General features: G+C 58.1%; 6 protein-coding genes across 6 annotated transcripts; 2 read left to right on the top strand and 4 right to left on the bottom strand.

Moving 5' to 3' along the window:
• Positions 1-113: 113 nt before the first annotated feature.
• Positions 114-3,043, top strand: TRAVEDRAFT_68818 (P-loop containing nucleoside triphosphate hydrolase protein; the record flags this gene model as incomplete). Its single annotated transcript, XM_008035191.1, has 11 exons — positions 114-421; positions 481-505; positions 746-1,187; positions 1,237-1,359; positions 1,408-1,541; positions 1,591-1,853; positions 1,906-2,167; positions 2,219-2,502; positions 2,554-2,654; positions 2,707-2,803; positions 2,861-3,043. The coding sequence occupies 11 exons, from the start codon at positions 114-116 to the stop codon at positions 2,967-2,969; spliced, it is 2,148 nt and encodes a 715-aa protein (XP_008033382.1). The 3' UTR covers positions 2,970-3,043.
• A 100-nt stretch (positions 3,044-3,143) lies between these two features.
• Positions 3,144-5,085, bottom strand: TRAVEDRAFT_42690 (uncharacterized protein; the record flags this gene model as incomplete). The annotated part of the gene is made up of 3 exons (XM_008034112.1): positions 3,144-4,865; positions 4,928-4,937; positions 5,000-5,085. 3 exons carry the CDS (start codon positions 5,083-5,085, stop codon positions 3,144-3,146), a joined length of 1,818 nt encoding a protein of 605 aa, XP_008032303.1.
• Positions 5,086-5,528: 443 nt separating this feature from the next.
• TRAVEDRAFT_42689 (uncharacterized protein) lies at positions 5,529-8,317 on the bottom strand (the record flags this gene model as incomplete). The annotated part of the gene is made up of 3 exons (XM_008034111.1): positions 5,529-7,202; positions 7,259-7,268; positions 7,587-8,317. 3 exons carry the CDS (start codon positions 8,315-8,317, stop codon positions 5,529-5,531), a joined length of 2,415 nt encoding a protein of 804 aa, XP_008032302.1.
• Positions 8,318-8,471: 154 nt separating this feature from the next.
• On the top strand, positions 8,472-9,687 carry TRAVEDRAFT_42688 (uncharacterized protein; the record flags this gene model as incomplete). The annotated part of the gene is made up of 4 exons (XM_008034110.1): positions 8,472-8,557; positions 8,622-8,637; positions 8,697-9,618; positions 9,674-9,687. 4 exons carry the CDS (start codon positions 8,472-8,474, stop codon positions 9,685-9,687), a joined length of 1,038 nt encoding a protein of 345 aa, XP_008032301.1.
• A 149-nt stretch (positions 9,688-9,836) lies between these two features.
• Positions 9,837-11,840, bottom strand: TRAVEDRAFT_42687 (uncharacterized protein; the record flags this gene model as incomplete). Its single annotated transcript, XM_008034109.1, has 4 exons — positions 9,837-11,537; positions 11,604-11,613; positions 11,667-11,773; positions 11,832-11,840. 4 exons carry the CDS (start codon positions 11,838-11,840, stop codon positions 9,837-9,839), a joined length of 1,827 nt encoding a protein of 608 aa, XP_008032300.1.
• Positions 11,841-12,253: 413 nt separating this feature from the next.
• TRAVEDRAFT_55884 (uncharacterized protein) lies at positions 12,254-17,248 on the bottom strand. Its single transcript, XM_008034236.1, has 5 exons — positions 16,531-17,248; positions 16,166-16,474; positions 15,357-16,114; positions 15,135-15,299; positions 12,254-14,956 (listed from the first exon to the last, which is right to left on the bottom strand). Exons 1-5 carry the CDS (start codon positions 17,227-17,229, stop codon positions 12,598-12,600), a joined length of 4,290 nt encoding a protein of 1,429 aa, XP_008032427.1. The 5' UTR covers positions 17,230-17,248; the 3' UTR covers positions 12,254-12,597.
• Positions 17,249-17,364: the final 116 nt, after the last annotated feature.

The raw sequence follows: 17,364 nt of genomic DNA, 5'->3' as shown, positions 1-17,364 counted from the left end.
TTTCCTCCTCCCACTCCTCCTCTGCGCAGCCAAACCCATCCATCTCGCGTTCTCTGCTTTATATACGACACTGTACGACCGTGAATTACTGACGACGCTTTCACTCACTTGGCATGGCTCGCTCGGGAAAACGCTGGGGTCAGGCTCGCAGCAAGAAGAAGGGCACGTTCAACCCGGACGACACCCGCCGCGTGAAGCACACCCGCATCGGCGTATGGGACCTCTACGAGGAGCAGAACCCGGATTTTGAGCACATACCTGGGTCAAGCTGGCTAGAAAAGCTGCTTGAGGCGTATGCGTGTCTTCCGTACCTGCTGCGCATGCTCCGCGACATCCTGTCCATCCGGAGCTGCTGGTTCCTGCTTGTGTCGTACCTCGCGGCCGACTTTCTGCATTCTTTGCTACCCGCTGCGTCATTATGGTACAATCGTTAATTTATTGGTATGTTGAACACGCGTGCTGAGCCGTCCTGTCTGTTAGGTATTCTGGACAACTGATCACTATAGTAAGTCTATAACCCAAGGTCTGACTGTGTTTCGTGAAGTATCCACCGCGAGCGCGTATGACTCTTCATGTGTATCTATGAGTGCAAATTTCGGAGGGTTTAGCTTGGGACCCGTATCTCAACCGTCTAACAACACAGACGCACCTCGAAACCCGTATAACGTTTGCCACCCCGCAAAGACATGGACTGCCGAACAGTCCACGACCATGTCAACGACTCAGCTAATCATACCATTTACAGCTACAAACCGCGATAGAGACACGTACAGTCGACAAAAACCAGCTATTCCACATCTGTGGTGGCCGCATCGCATGCACGCTCGGGCGACGATTGCTCAACCACGCACTACAGGAGCTCCGCGGACCACTCTCCCGACGTCTCAAGCAACAATACTCTCTGCACCTCTTTCACGCGCGGGCACGATTGGACCTCCCGACGTTCGAGGACCCTATGGTCCAGCGGCAACTCGAGGAAGCATCCTCGACCTCGGGCAGCATAGCCTGGGACACGCTCGTCATGGCGTCCGGTATCGTGTCGACGTCCATCCAGGTCGTCTCCCAGGTGACCGTGCTTACGCAGGTGCTGGGGGCTCAGCAAGACGGGTTCCTGCTCGCCGTCCTGAGCTTCTCGGCGTCGCTGAGCGAGTGGGTCACGCGCTGGACAGTGCTTGCAAATGGACAAGGTTACTGCGCTGTCTTCCTCTGTGTGTGGTATACTAATCATCCATAAAGTGTGGGCTGCGACGACAAAGGATAAGGACTACATCCGCATGGTCGGCTTGAAGCACGTCGTAAACAACACCGAGCACCGGAAAGAGCTGATCGCAGGCAACCTGTCCGAGTTCATGACATCAGGTACGACACTCGTCAAGTTTGGTGTATGTAGCGCTTAAAATTTTGCAGAGTTCAAGGAGATCTCTGAGCGTGTCGGGCCCGACAACGCAGTCGACTTCATGGAAATGAGGCGCATCTCGCGCGGCCGCCAGCGCTTCGGCTTCCTTACCTTCGTCCAGGATCCCCTTCGCGAGCTCCCGCAGGTGCGCCCCAGCCCACACTCACACTTATTTTTCACTGACAGCTCTGTAGATCGTGTTCACGCTGCGCGCCGTGCAATATCCAGCTTCGATGCCGGTCTCGCTAGCGTCACTGAACCTGCTCCAGCAGACGACGTCGCAGTTCTCGTACACCCTCTGGCGCTTCTTCGAGCAGACCGGCTCCGTCACGGAGCAGCTCGCGACTGTGCGTAGGCTGTATAATGTCGGTCAGATCCCGAACCGCATACCCGACGGGAAGGTGCCGTTCCCTGAAGACGCGAAGAAGATCCAGCATGGAGTCGCGCTCGAGTTCCGGTATGTATCTTAAAGGACATGATCAAAACCGGTTCTGAATGCCGTTGTACAGGAACGTCTCGTTCAAATATCCCGGATCCGACCAGTACGCCCTGCGCGACGTCTCTTTCAAACTTTCCGCTGGGCAACTGTGCGTCATCGTCGGCGCGAACGGCTCTGGGAAGAGCACCATCCTCAAACTCGTCGCGCGCCTATACGACGCGGAGGAGGGCCAGATCCTCCTCGATGGGCACGACATCCGCACACTCAGGCTTTACGACCTCCGCCAAGCCATCTCCGTCCTCTTCCAAGACTACACGCACTTCCCCCTCTCAGTGCGTCTCTCACAATCTGTTAGCCAGATCGCTGATTGACGTTCCTTGCAGATCCGCGACAACATCGCGCTCGGCGACCCCGCGCACTTCCGTGACGACGACCGCGTGCGGCGCGCGGCCGAGCTCGGCGGCGCAGCTGAGTTCGTGGGACGCCTCCCCGAGGCCTTCGACACGTACCTCGAGCGCCCCGTGCGCGACTACTTCTCGGGCATCCCGGAGGGCACGACGTCGCTGTTCGGGCGGAATATCGACTACTCGGGCGTTCGCGGCGCCGGCGGGATGTCTGCGCGCAGTGGGCCGACGTTGAGTGGGGGGCAAATGCAGAGGCTTGCCGTGTAAGTTGGGCATTGTCTGTAAGAAGTGGTCGAACTAATGTGCAACCATAGGTCGCGGACCTTTATGAGGTCTGTGGTGTCTGAGGACGCGAAGGTCGGTCTGCTTCTGTTCGACGAGCCGAGCGCATCGCTCGATCCAACGGCGGAGCATGGTACGTCGCGTGAATCAGCTTGCATAGTTGCGTTACTTATACGATACGAAAGATCTCTTCGCACGACTGCGCGAGCTCCGAGGAAACAAGACGATGGTGTTCTCGTCTCATCGCTTCGGTAACCTCACGCGACACGCGGACCTCATATTGTGAGTATCAGTTTTCGCACTTACCATGACGATGGGTCACTGATTATGGGTGGGCAGATATATGAACGACTCTGTCGTCGTCGAGGCGGGGACGCATGACGAGCTGCTGAAGCGGCAAGGGGAATACGCCCGCTTGTGGATGCTGCAAGCGCAGGCCTTCCTATGAGGTAGGGAGCCGTCATGGCCTACGAGGTGCCCTATCATATATTACTTGAATTAGAATTTACCATGTTGTCAGCCACCCACTGCTCGGATACGAGCGCGACAACGTCGCGTAACAAACATGAGCACTCACTCTTAACAGATCCTGAGCGGCGCGACCCTACTGTCCCCCCTCCTTCTAATTCTCCCTTGCAGTTGGCCACTGCGGTGGCGGGTCGTACTTGGGTTGGTCTTCTGGCAGTATGTCCCAGTAGTCCTCCGCTCCGTCCGTCTTCCAAGCATCCCGTGGCGCGAACGGGAGGATGTCGTCGCCTTCCACGATCTCCAAGACCTCGACGTACTGCCTAGCAACGGAGAAAACGTCCTGCAACTCTGCCTCCCGGCGTCCGCGCTGGTCCCTCACCTCCTTGGGGTCTGTGGTAGGAGTCCACCACTGCTTGACGGCAAGACGGCCGAGCGGGCGGCCCTGGAGGGCGCGCGCCTGCAGCATGGAAACCAGTCCCGGTCGGCACAAGTGCTCGCTATTCTTGATGCCGAATAGGATGACCAAGGAGCGCAGGCGTGGGCAGGCTTCCGGGTCGCTGAGCGCTGTGTAGATCGCGCGGGCGTTGGCGCGGACGCTCTGCCAGTGTTCACCCTCGATGATGACGGTGAGGGTTTCCACGTTGTGCATTTGGCTGAGAAGCTCGAGTATAGCGTTTCTGTCCTGCTCAATTTTCAGACGCAGCGTCTGGATAAACGATAGGATGTCCAAACGGTTCAGTGCTGTTATGTATGAGCCCCAGCGCCAACTAGGGTCGCTCCCCTCGAGTTCGATATACGCTATCGAACCTCTGATCCAGAGGCCGGATTCGGGGCCCTCGGCGAGAAGGAAGAGGTTGTCGCTGTCTATCACAAGCTGGGCATGGCGGAGGCTTGACACGAGAAGCGGCGAACCGGTGCGCGGCGCAAGTGCTGCCACCAGAGGAACGGTGCGTTCTAGCTTGTCGAGACGCACGAATGCGGTCTCGGGGAGCTTCAGGATGGAAAGGAGGTGGAATGCGGTGGACATATTGCTACGTGAGCATGTCACTGCGCGGATGGAGTTGAGAGGGATCGGCGAGGGTGAGACTATGACATGGGAGACTGGTTCCGAATCGTCCAGATGGACGAGATGTAGGTGTTGGAGTGCAGGAGTATGTGAAAGGAGGGACAATAGGTGGCGAACGGGCTCGTTCTCTGAAGGCCATGCGGAGTCTTCTCCCCAGTCCAAGTATAGATGTGTGAGGTCCGAGAACTGAATCCCTGCGTGCCACAACGGGACGAGGCGGAGGGCTAGCGCTTTGAGGTGGGACGCAGATTGTCCAAACGTTCTCGGGCTGGTTTCTAGACGATCCCTCGATATGCGACATTTTGAGTTGATGGTGAGGCAGTCCAGCGCGGGCTGGTTCAGCGCCAAGCGAAGTAGGGGGCCGGGAGAGGTGATACTGTCGGATATGATGATGTCCAGCCTGCGCAACCTGGATCCATAGTGTTCGAGCGTCCCAGTGCTGAGGCGTGTTGCATCCACAACGACGGAAAGCGTCATGGGCTGCGAGCGAGATATGAACATCTCTGTCTGCTCGGGATGTCGGTCGTCAACATGTGTCCAGAGAACGGGGGTGTTCAAGGCGACAAGGCGCCAGTGGGAGCAGACATGGATTAGGGAGAGTAGCCTCGACGAGCCCGAAGTCACAAGTGGTGCAGCCTTACCGGCCGTATCACGCAGGTGGTATACCGCGTCGTACTCGGGGAGCTGCGTGGACAACGCGAAGACACGACTCAGGAGTTCGGGAGGCAGTGCTCCCACCGGTATGAATCCGTTCAATCGACGGCGGACCTGAATGAGGACAAGCTCTATAGTGGCGTGTGCGGATAGCAGCTGAAGAGGGTGAATCATCAGTCATATAGAGGCCTTGAAGAGGGGCGCAGCCGTCCACGTACGTCTTCGTATCTATAAGAATGCCAGTGTAAGCTGAGCGCGCACCGGGTACACGGAGTCGAGCAAGAAATTACCTAGCCTCCTGCGCATCGCGTAGAAACGCATGCTCCAGCTCCGTAACGAGCGTAGTAAATCTTGTTTGACTGCTAGCATCCAACATGGTGGTGGTTGGGAGGATAGGCTGACGAAAAAGTGAGGTAGGGTTAGATCGCGCGTGCATCTACATGAGCTAGATGGTATCTTCCCGACATCTGTGTGTGAAAGATTATGATTCATTTCAGCTGATAGTAACGCCCATAGCCGTTCTACAGATCAGCAGAGTAGACCGCCTCCATCTTCCGAGGGATCGACACACAGTGATGCCACTGCCTGAGAGCGCTTGGAGGCTCCTGTAAATAACACAAGCCATACTCTGGTAAGCGTTTAATTCCCAAGGTCGTCAGTCCATGATCTGTAGTGGATAGCATGTAACGACAAACATGAGCTACACGTGGGACCCTGTTAACATGGAGGAGTGAGATAAAAATGTCTGACCCTGCCAGAGAAGTATACTTACTCACGTCTCGTCGTACCCTTCCAAACGCCCTAAGCCGTCTGCTACTCTCACAACGGCCCGGGATACTTCGGCCGATGCGCTATTTCGATCTTCCAGTAGTCCTCCGCCCCCTCCACCTCCCAAACATCTCGCATCGTGAACGGGCGGAGGTCCTCGCCGCTCGCGACTTCGACGACCTGGACGTGCGTCTTCGCGGGCACAGATATGGACACGTATGCCTGGTTCCATCGCTCGCGCTCGATGCGGACAGTATTAGGGTCTTGTGACGACTCCAACGGCAACCATTGCTGTATGGCAAGACGACGGAGTGCCCAGCCCTGACGCGCGCGCGTTTCCAGCATGTTGAGCAGCAGTGAGGGGCACAGGTTCTCGGGGTCGTGCGTACTGGCGAGTACGACCAGCGAGCGCAGCTGTGGACAGCATGTAGGGTCCTTAAGGGCTGCATAGATAGCACGGGCGTTGTAATGGACGTCCTCCTGTGATCCATCCTCGATGACGACTGTGAGTTCGACCAAACTATGGATGCAACGGAGCAGCTGTAACACGGCGTCGGCATCGTCCTTCGCGTTCAGGCGCAGTGTCTGGATAGATGGCAGGAGGCCTAGATGCTCTATTCCGGATAAGTACGAGCCCCAGCCGCTGCGATCGCTGACCATGTACGCGGCCGGTCTGTGGAGCCAGAAACCGCTGTGAGGGCCTTCGGCGACGAGGAATAGCTGATGGCGACTAGCTATGAGTTGTGCATCACTGAAACTGGCCAGGAAGAGGGGTGAAGCTGTGCGTGGAGGGAAGTTTGCCTCTGGGAAGTCGGCGATGCTAGTCGTGTCGTGCAGGCGCACAAACACAGTCTCGGGGAGCTGTAAGAGGAGGAGAAGGTAGAGGGCGGTTCCCATATCGCTGGAGCAGCATACTACCGAGCGCATGCAGGGGAGAGGGATCGCGAAAGATGGACGAGTTTCGTCGAACATTTCTACCAAGTTGACGAGATGTAGATGCTGAAGTGCAGGTGTGTGTCGAAGCAGTGATCCCAGATAATTGATCGGATCTTCCGACAGCCATGACTGGCCTCCGTCCCAACCCAGATACAGATGTGTGAGGTTCGGGAATGAAGTTCGTGGACACCACGAGATATCTTCCCTGAGCGCAAGCGCCGTGACGCGAGAGATGGGTTGACCGAAGAGTGTAGCCGGAATGGCTCCCGGTTCATCAACCTGCGGGCCGTATTCGCTCCATGCGCGAACCGTCAGGCACTCCAGCCGAGGCAGGTCGATTTCCAAGTTGAACAAGCCAGATAGTGATCTGAAATCGCCCGTCAAGGTGACATCCAACCTGCGCAGGCGCGAACCATAGCGCTCGAGCACCGAGCGGAGACGCATCGAACGGACGACGAGGGAAAGAGACATGGACTGTGAGCGAGATATGAATGCTTCTAGCTGAGTGGGATTCTGGACATCGATATGCGTCCAGAGAACCGGGGTATTCAGGGCGACAGAGCGCCACTGCGAGCATACACCAGTGATGCAGAGTAGTGAGCCCGTCGGTGTCAGTCGATGGGTGGTGTTCAGCAGGTTGTGCACGGTTCTGTTTTCAGGGGGGTGCACGCAGAACATGAAGACGCGGCTGAGGAGTTCGGGAGGTAACTTGCCCACGGGTGTGAGCGCATTCAGCTGGCGGCAGAGCCGAATGAGGACGCGTGCCATGGTTTCGTGTGCAACCAGCAGCTGGTAAGTAGTTAATTATCGAGTTTAGAGTGCCAATGCGACCGCCTTCCACGTACATCTTGGTAGCTACAAATATCATGAGCGGGAGTAAATGCAAAGATTCACTGATCCGTTTACCTAGCCTCCTGTGCATCACGAAACAACGCCTCCTCTAAACCCGCAACAATGGTATTGAATTTTAGAGTGTCGCACGCCATGATGGTCGTTCAAAGGAGCAGTCAGATGAATGTACTCATCGATCGGCCTCTACAATACGTCGCGTGGACTTGTGAACCTACGCTGGACATCTGCGTGCGAAAATCGTCAGCCGACGATCATAATCAATACTACCACTACGAGAAGGAAAGCGCACCCATACATAACTATGCCATTGGAATGCGGTACATCGGCCTGTCGCCGTCCGCGAGCTCCCAGTGATTCTCGATCCCGTCCACCTGCCACATCGCCCTCATGTTGAAGATTGGCGCACTCAATAGCACCTCGCCGTCCTCCACCAACACCACCGATGCGACGTGCTTCTTGAGCATGGCAAGAGGTTCCTCGAACTCCTCGAGCAGGTCCAAGCGGTCGTCCAGGTGCCAATGAGGGTGCAGCACAAACCGGTGAAGCGGCTTGTCCAGCCGCGAGCGGATGTCTACCATCCTCAACAGGACGCCCGCATCTGGCGGGCCTGGCCACTCGTCGGAGTCCTCTGGCAACGGAGTTGGCAAACGGAAGGACCCCGGGTCTCCCTCTCTTGATTCAATGGTCAGGGATTCGAGGGCTGGGCAGTGAAGAGGTTCCTCCGCAAGTGCGGAGTAGAGGTTACTGAGCAAGAGTCGACAGCACAGCACCTCGTCGATCTGCATAGCGTCCGGATTGATGTATACGGTAAGCTGCGTTAGGCTTGGCATGTGATGTAGGAGGTGGGGGAGAATGGAAGGTGCAATGACGGAGATATACAGCGTGTGGATGGAAGTGAGGGAAAGCATGACGTGTAGCATAGATATCCACGCCACCCAGCCCTCGTCGCCGTCCTCGGGCCCGGCGCAGGAAGCCCGTATCCAAAGTCCCGACTGTGGGCCTTCCGCAATGACATGGAGTTCCGAGTCGTCAGCGACCAACTCTGTACCCATTTCGGGGACTCTTCGCTGTTCAAACGGGTGTAGTGGTTGAGAAATAAAGTTACGGGGACCAGCATGGGCGCTCGAATTGGACCCGGAGCTTTCCGAGCGTTGTTTGCATGTGTATGTCAAAGCCTTCTGAATATAACACGAACAAATAATAGACATGGCGAGTTCTGACAAAAAGCAGTCATTCGACGACCTCGTCGCGCTGCTGCAAGATGCTCTTCATCGGGACAGCCAGACTCTCAGGTAAGTACTTAAGACATGTCATCACCTCACCCACGTTTTTTCCACTAAGGAATCTCTTCAATAGCACGAGTCAAGAAGATGTGTGTTTGCGCCCAAACCTTTTTGCTCTAAGCACCGTGGCTAACGTGTCTCTACTCAGCTCGCACGATCAGAGTCTAAACTTACAAAGGTGCTCGTTGGGCTTCGTCGCCGCTTCAACGCCCTCGCGCCGATCGATAGACTCCCCCCTGAGATCCTCAGCATCATCTTCCATGAAGTGGTTCTTTCCGCCGATAGCGACGGGATGACCAGACTCTACAACAGGGTAGATGCATGTGTACAGATGGGTCCCGTCCTCATATTGTCCTACGTCTCTAGCAGGTGGCGCACCCTTGCACTGAAGACACCTTCCCTCTGGACGCGCGCCGACAATCGAAATGAGGCGCAGCTCGATGCGTTTCTGGAGCGCTCACAAGTGATGCCACTGTCGCTCCATCTGCTTACTGAAGATCCCAAGCATATGGATCGACTTCTAGCGGTGCAGGGCTACCGAATCCGGCGGCTAGATCTCACCGAATATCCGGATTGGATATGTCCTCCGACGTGTCTGAGTTTCAGAGCACCCCTCCTTGACTGTCTGACCGTCTCCTCCGAGTGCGATCTCATCCACGACTTGGACAATGCCGAATCAACCAGCCCTTTCCTCTTCGGAGAACGTATCACCAATCTCAAGGCATTCGCCCTCCAACCGGTCTGCATGTGGCTTCCAGGGAACTACTTCCCGTACCTGACCCACCTCTACCTCTCCAACTTCAAAGGACGCATGCTGCATGGTAACACCATCCACCATCTGACCCTCCTACTGTCGAACAATCCGCTCCTCAAATACTTTCATCTCACACAACTTCCGAAACTTGTCTCTACTCTCGCGTCTACTGCTAGTGCCAGTGTCGTCCTCAGCTCACTTCGTGCCATCACGTGCGATGACAGTGATCTGGGCGCTGCACTCTCACTCCTTGAGCACCTCGAGCTCCCTGAAGATGCTTTGGTCCGCTTGGACTCCCTGTACTGCGGCAGTGATCGTGCGGACGAGGCTCAACAGCCTCGCCGGCTACCTTCGACACGTCTACTTGAAAGCTTCACCTCCATGAGCCTTGAAAGCAAGATACACACTGATGGGCCTGATAGGGAACACATGCAATATCATGCCAGGTTGCCAAACATGACGAGGTTAAGTCCACCGAGATGGATGTTGATACGATACGAGAGCAGACATACCCAACCTGCCAGAGACTGTAGTCTACTCATCCCATGGAAGACGGTACTCCGGCCGATCCCCCGGCGCAACGTCCCAATACTCCTCCGCGCCACTCACGTTCCACATGCCCCGCATCTCGAGTGGACACAGCACCGACTTCCCACTCTCCACCACCTCAACGACGGCGACGTATTCTTCGAATGGCGCGAGGGCGGTCCTGAAGGTTTCTATCATCGTGACGTGCCCCTCGGGACAGTCGCAGTACGGCTGCATCGCGAGGCGGCGCAGAGGCTTGCCCACGCTTGAACGAGCCGCCACCATCTCCAGCACGGTACGCATGTTGTCATATCTCCCCGGTGCACCCGGAAGGCGAAATTGGTCTGGGTCCTCTGTCAAAATCTCGACTGCGAGGGTCTGTAGCGCCGGACAACAAGAGGTCTCTCCTGGGGTGAGGGTCGTGTACAGACAGTCGAGAAGAGACCAGCAGGGGCCCTCATCGTACCCCATGAACCGCGGGTGGATGCGCACCGCCAACTCGACCAGATTCGGCAAAAGTGGCAGCAGCGCGGGGAGCAGGTCAGGGTCCAGCACGCAGATGTGCAGCGTCCTAATGGAGGCGAGCGACAGCATGGCGCCCATGCTGGTCACCCACTCCGTCCAGTGGTCTTGCGAGTTTGGCGTCTCGTGAAAGCTGTCCGCCCGTATCCACAATCCGGATCGCTCCCCTTGGGCCACTACGTGCAGGGCCGTCTCGTCTGCCACCACTTCCAGGTGATCGAAGCTCGCGACGAGGCCGAGCGAAGGGAGAGGGCGAGTGAAGTAGGCCACGGGCGGATTCCACTGCCAGCGACTCAGACCGTCCAGACGTACCAGCGCGTGCTCTGGGAGGTCAAGCGACTCGAGGAAACGCAACGCGGCCGCCATATCGCTCTCGAGGCACATCAGTGCGCGGAGCGAGTGCAGGGGGACAGGCGGAGAGACCGAAGTGAAGAACGACTCGAGCTCGAGGCCCGACAGCTGCAAGAACTGCAGGGCCGGGGTGCGCCGGAGGAGGATCGCCAGGTAGTCCATCGCCTCCTGCCCCCGGACGCGCTCGTGGAAGTGCGAGAGGTGGAGATGCGTCAGGCGAGGAAAGAAGTCGCCCGGCATCCAAGAACAGTACGGCTGGAGCGCGAGCGCCTTCAGGTAGGATATCGCGCCGGTCCATCCGGTCTCGTCATGGTCCTCGTTCGGCCGCCAGTCGCAGTCTGAGCTTACTGTTAGACATTCGAGCCGACGTAGGAGATGGATTGGCGGGTGGCGCCCACCAACGGCGGGAGTCTCGACGAAGTCGAGTCGTCGGACACGATTGCCGTGCTGTCGCAACAGACGGTGCATATCTGTTCTTCCGTAAATCATGGTGGGCATATGGAGTCGTAGTGGCTTCTGCTGAGAGCAGGCTAAGAAAGCCTCTAGCGTCACCTCATTACGAGTGTCGATGTGTGTCCACAGAGACTGCGTGTTCAGCGCGATAGCGCGCCACCGACTCGAGACTTGAGAGAGAGTTAGTAGTGCACGCATCTCTGGTATGCGTGCTGTCGCCGGCTTGTGGCTCTTCACGGTGCGGTCAACATTCGGTTGAACCACGTATTCGAAAATGTAGCTGAACATCTCAGGTGGGAGCTTGTAGATGGGGGCACGCGTGTTGATATGACGGCGGAGGTCCACGCGCGCTCGCGTGAGGATGTAGTCTGAGAGTTCCAGCTGAAAAATGCGTGGGTAAGTAACGAGTGAGCTTGGAGGGTCAACCGGTCAACTATCTGCACTCACGTTGTCGCGCCTAGTATATTCATCAGCTTGAGATAGCGCAAGGAAATAACTGAACTTGCGTACATCTCCGTGTGTATGCCCCGATGCATGGCATCCGGCAGCAGTGCAACAAGATCACTGAAAGAGGAGGGGTGATCCGTAGGCTCGGTCAACGCCATATGTGTTGCTGCCTGTCGCCGATATTGCCGCTTTAGTTCATGAGGGCATTTTCGTGCAGCGAGTGCGTACCTGTCCCATCGCGGCGTCGGCTAGTAGTCAAGAATCAAGATATGCAAGAAAGTAGCAAGGCTGTTGAGAAAAATCAGAGCGCGCAACCAGGCTTATATATACGCCTGTCGCTCGTGTTGACCCCAAAACCTTTGTCCCCGTTATCACATACGAACAGCAAAGAAAACAGCACATAGCCACGTACCAAATCGTCTTTGCCGCCCAGCCACTTGCCCAGCAGCGAGCCAGACGCGACGCGTGAACATACATATGCGATTGTTTAGAAAGCTCGAGAGCGGCAGTATATGTCGGTATGATACAGTGGCGGCGTGCGCGATGTGGTCTACGAAACGCCGGGCTACAGGGGCGGTGCATATATGTAGGGAGGTATACGAGTATGAGCGATGTGCGGCCGTGTGTGCGATGCGAGCGAGCGGGGGTCAGAGAGCAGATGCGACGGAGGGCGTGCCATTGCGTGCGTGGACGGGTGAATGGACTGGGCTGGACAACACGGGCGGGCGGACGGGCGGACGGATACATGGTGCGGATGTGGAGAGGGCAGATGATTAATGGCAGAGGTACATATGGAAGAAATGCGTGGAATGGAAATATACGAGCACAAGAAACTGTACAAGTAGATACTACAACCTCCAACGGACAGGGAGGCAGGAGCGTGAGACGCCCAGAGCGATACGGTGGGAGGAACAAGAGTGGAGTAGAAATAGAGATGTAGGAACGAAAATGCGAAGAGAAAAGATATCCGAAAAGTCCGGGGTAAAATGGCGGGCTACCGCGCGTCCGAAGGCGGTTGCGAACTGAGAAGAACCGCGTCGAATGTCGGGCGCTGTCCGCTCACGTCGCTCGGCCTCTGCCTGCGCTTGACACTTGGCCGCTTCGTGAGTAGCACCCCGCCGTCGACGTCCTCTTTGGTCAGCTCGGCTGGGCTCCCAACGCGCTTGGGACGACCAGGCGACGCAACGCTCGCGGGCGAGACCACGCCCTCGACGATTGTGTTCCCGGCGACAAACTCCGGGTAGCTGCGCTTCCGCGAGACTTCACGCTCGTCAGAAGGCACGAACGCTTGTCCGAGGCGTACGCCATGGGCGTGCACGCCTTCTGCTGCCGAGGCCTGGGCGGGCTCGACCAACATGCTGGAGACCGGTGATATGGCCCGAGGTGCTTCGAGGATAGGGGAGACCTGCGTCTTGCTCGAACCAACTTCCGCAGACTCCTGGAGGCTGTTCTTCCTCTTCTTCTCCTCGTCGACGATGACGAGGGCACCCTCGATGATGGCCCGGTGCACGAACACGTACTGGCGCAGGCTCTGGCACAAGCTCATGCGCTGCTCGCGCATGTCCTCGACCACGCGCCGGATCGGGTCTTCATACATCGACAACAGCGGCGGTGTGCTGTCGTCGTGCAGTCTCCGCGGCTCCTTCAGATCCGGCGACGGCGGGCCGACCGGAGCAGCAGCCTCCGACCCACCCGTGACGGTATCGCTTGAGCTCGAGTGCGACGGCTTGGTGGAGTTGGAGGGCGTGGGCACGGACGATTCTTCTATCAGCCCGAGGTCCGAAGACTGCACTTCTGACCTCCACGAGTTGAGCCGATGCGACTGAGAAGACGGCCGCGACGGAGCATGATGCGCACCCTCTGGCCCCTGCTGCATTTGCCCGGCAGGCGTGGGTTTGGGCCTCGCTGAGGACGGCAGAAGATCGTTGGCTGCGTCGCTCGGTGGTAGCGAGACTTCCTTCGTCGGTGGCGAGGGACTTGCCATCGTGAGCCGGGCCGTCTTGCCGACCATCACGCTTGTTGAGCTGTCCGTTTGACTTGTGGGCGGGCTTACGGACGAACGCGAGCGCGAGTTGGCGACGGAGCTGGTGCGAGCAAATGAGTCGGAGCTGCTCCCCGACAGGACGCTCGACGCGCCGCGGTGGACTGACGCATTTGCCAACGGCGGCATCGACGGCCCGGCCAACGGCGACGCCATCCCCAGGGACGTCGCGGGCCAGGCACGGAACGTCGCGCGCCTGACCTCGTCCACTAACTCCGGAGAAGCCTGCATGAGCGGTGGAGGCACATCTCCGCGCTTGAACGCGAACGTAGACGGGACGGGTGCCTTGACGTTGATCGCCGTCGCTTCCTGCCGCTCGTCGATGTCCATGGGCACTGCGTCCGTGAACCCCGCGACAGGAACATGAACCTCGCGATCGCCGGCGTCTACCGGTGCCGTGAGCTGGGAGACCTCTTGGCCGCGCGCGAGCGTCCTGGGGACCGAGTCGATCTCCATGAGATCCGGCGTGGGGCTGACGATGCTCGGGCTGCGACTCCTGCTCCTTGTTGTGCTCTGGCTTCGGCTCGAGCTGGCGGTGCCAGACCGCCCCTGCCCGAAGGTTGACGCTTCTTCCACCGTGGCCGTCTCCTTGACCTTGCCCTCCTTGCGCTTCCGCATCTCGCGCCGGATGCCGTCGAGGACAGCGTCCACAGCGATAAAGCCTCCCGTGCGTCCCACCCCCGCGGAGCAGTGCAGCAGCACCGGCGCGTTCTCCTTGGCGAGTAAGGAAACGCCCGTGACGGGGTCAACTTGGCCCGAAGGATCTGCACCAGCCGCGGCGGTGTTCCCAAGCGTGGGCCGCTCTGGGCTCGTCTTCTTGACACGCGTCCTCCGGTGCAGCGGACCCTCGCCCCACTGCTTCTCTCCGGCGCTGCGAGACTGCTCAACGGCATCTTCGACCTGGCGAATCAGGTTGAGCACGCCACGGGGATCCTCGGGGACGTTCAGGTCGGGCCACTCCAGGTACTGGAACTGCGTCACAACTCGCGGCGGTGCATGGGGGTATGCGGCGTTCGTCAACTCGAAGACGCGCTTGATGGTCGAAGAGTCTTCTCGTTCGCGGCTCCCTTTCTCCTTCGGCTTCCGCTCGGCCTTCGGTTTGGCCTGTGGGACGTGCGCGCGGAAAAATCCGCTGTTGATCTCAACATCGCGGCGTTTCTGCTCCCGCTCGGGTGTGTCGTTTGTTTCCAGCAAACGCAGACGAAGGGTTCCGTACGAGCCCTCCTCCCAGTACTTTCCGCACTTCACGGAAGAGCCCTCGATCTCGCGCGTCAGCATGACGATGACGTGGACATTTTGCTCCCAGCATAACCTGCAAAAAAGCGTCAGCGAGTTGCCATGATAGATTACATAGCCCGAGCCCGTAACGATCAAAGAGCTACAATCGCAGAGTATGAAGCAAGGGCCAGACGAGGCAATCTCGAGCGCATCACCCCGACGACGCTCTCTCGACCGTCGAAACGTACGGGTCAAATCGAGCGATGACTCACGTCCAAAAGTCCGCAAATGTAGCAGGCAAGGGGCCTTGCGTCGCAATGTATCGCTTAGTCGTCCCGAGCGGCTGCACGTAGCTAGCGTTCATGTAATCGTCGTCGTCCGGTTTCGTCTTCCGCAGCCTTACGCGTGCGTGCTCGAAAGGCCAGATGTTCCGATACCTTCAGAAAGACCACATCAGTATACAAGACACGTCAGTAGGAATGAGCATGACTCGCCTGTTCTTGGCGCCTTTCTCCAACCCAGCAGTAATGCTATACGGGAAGGACGCCATGGCGTCCTCGCCCACGGCTGCGGGGTCTTCTGCGTCGACCTGGCCGACCGTGCTGGCACTGACTAGAGGCTTCCCCTGGGTGGACTTGCCTTGCGGGAAAGCCCCGAGAGCTCCGCGCACACCGCCGCCCTCCTGTATGACCTTCCCGCTCTCCATACTATGCCGTTCCATGACGCCGAGTAAGCGCTTCTGCTCGCCCAGCTCTATGTTGTAGAACTGGGATTCGAGTGCTCGCGTGAGCTCCTCCGCATCGGGTGGGGAGCGCGAATGTGACGAGGGCGTCGGGCTTGATGGTGATGACGAAGACCCGTCCGCTCGGGGGTGCGTGAGGGGGATGGGTATCGGTTGTGATGGAGATGACGATCGCGATTTCGGAGGCGAGCGACGGGCCATCGCATCGAATCTCGGCGGACGTGAAGGAGCGCCTGACCCCAGAATTTCCGGACGAGGTGTTGGCTGCACCCCGGGCAGATCGATATCACTGGCGGACGAGTCGCTGTCCTCAGTAGTGCTACTGCTGTCCGTGACGCGCCGGCTCTTCCTGGCGATTTGGCGGATCCACTCGAACGGCAACTCACCGACCCGTTGGCGGACACGCCTGGGGAGCTTGAGTGGTATGCCTTCTCCATGCGCGCCCTTTGCGTCTCTGCTGCCGAGCTCGATGTTCTGCCGAATGGTGTCAAAGAAGGGGTTGAACGCGACCTGTAGACATGGTCAGCGTTGCACGCGGTATATCATGTTATCGTCACGAACCTGTCGACCTGGGACGGAGAAGCTCGTATTGCGATTATACGCACCAGAGTGCGTATACTGAGGAGACAATGTAGGCATACTATACAATGGACCTCGTGGCCCACTTGTTCCCCCGACGGTCTTCGGGCGACCCATGGGCGGAAGCCGCAGCGCAAAATCTCCAGATCGCTGGGGGGCTGGCATAGGCGGTGCGGTCTCGAATGCAGGTGTTGGGGGAATGGCAGACACCTTCGCAAACGGGTCTTCGCGAGGCATTGCGGGCGTCGGCGGTACGAGCTGCATAGGCACAGATGTCGGTGGAGGCATCGCCTAAGAAGATACGGGTGAGTGACATTTTGCAGGAAGAGACAATGAGGAATACTTACCCTTGGTCGCAACGGAATGGTCGTGGCAGACGTAAAGGCAGACATCGGCAGCTGCTTTGCGCGAAGAGCTCGTGTAGCCGGAGGTGCAGACATCGTTTTGCCCATAGGCGCAGCCTCAGCTTCCGCCTGCATATCGTCGTCCTCCGCCTCCTCCGCAGGCGGTTCTTGACTCACGAGATCAGGGTAGTCACGCCATACTGCGTGGAAACCTCCCCGAAGCCAAGCTACTTCTCGCTCTTGCGGAAATCCTTCTCCGCGAAACTTGCGCATCAACCCGAGCAGGTTGCTCGCCTGTGTCTGGGGTATCGACGCAGAGTCCGCGTCGTAAACAAGTATACGTGACGCCTCTGGCCACTTTGAGAACTTCTCCCGGGCGGAGGACGTAGGAAGCATATCCGCCAACTTGGATAGCGAGAACAATGGGCGTTTAAGGAGGGTTGACGGAACCGAAAGCGACAGTGCATTAGGCAAGCGGGCTTGCGCGTAAGCATTGTGCGGTCGAATGTCAAGAATCAACGCGGAGGGGTCGGATAGTACGTCCTTCAGCGCGGAGGGAGGAAGCGTCGTGAAGGCGCTCGGAGGGAGGGCGACGGAAGAAGACGCGGCCCCGGAAGACGATGCAGCGCTCGGAAGAGACTTTGAGAACGAGATGGGGGGCGGCATGAAGCTCGGAGTGGCAGCCGCGGTCGCCTGAGCCATCAGGGACGACTTCGGCGGCGAGAGGGAGGGGCTGTTGATAGAGATGAGAGGTGTCGTCTGCTGAGCATAACGGGCCGAGATGGCAGCTGCAAAGCTGTCGAGGGCATCCCCCGGATGGCCGGAGGAGGGGGCGGG

The sequence above is a fragment of the Trametes versicolor genome, assembly GCF_000271585.1.
Source record: "Trametes versicolor FP-101664 SS1 unplaced genomic scaffold TRAVEscaffold_1, whole genome shotgun sequence".
NCBI lineage: Eukaryota > Fungi > Basidiomycota > Agaricomycetes > Polyporales > Polyporaceae > Trametes > Trametes versicolor.
This window is presented reverse-complemented; position numbering and strand designations above follow the sequence as displayed.

What these genes read in the sequence shown, in the direction of transcription:
- TRAVEDRAFT_55884 (XM_008034236.1), bottom strand. Translation starts at nt 17,229, where the DNA reads ATGGCTCAGGCGACCGCGGCTGCCACTCCGAGCTTCATGCCGCCCCCC. An exon ending in CCATTCCGTTGCGACCAAGG is followed by an intron (nt 16,475 to 16,530) that starts GTAAGTATTCCT and finishes GTATCTTCTTAG; the next exon opens with GCGATGCCTCCACCGACATC. An exon ending in GAGAAAGGCGCCAAGAACAG is followed by an intron (nt 15,300 to 15,356) that starts GCGAGTCATGCT and finishes GTCTTTCTGAAG; the next exon opens with GTATCGGAACATCTGGCCTT.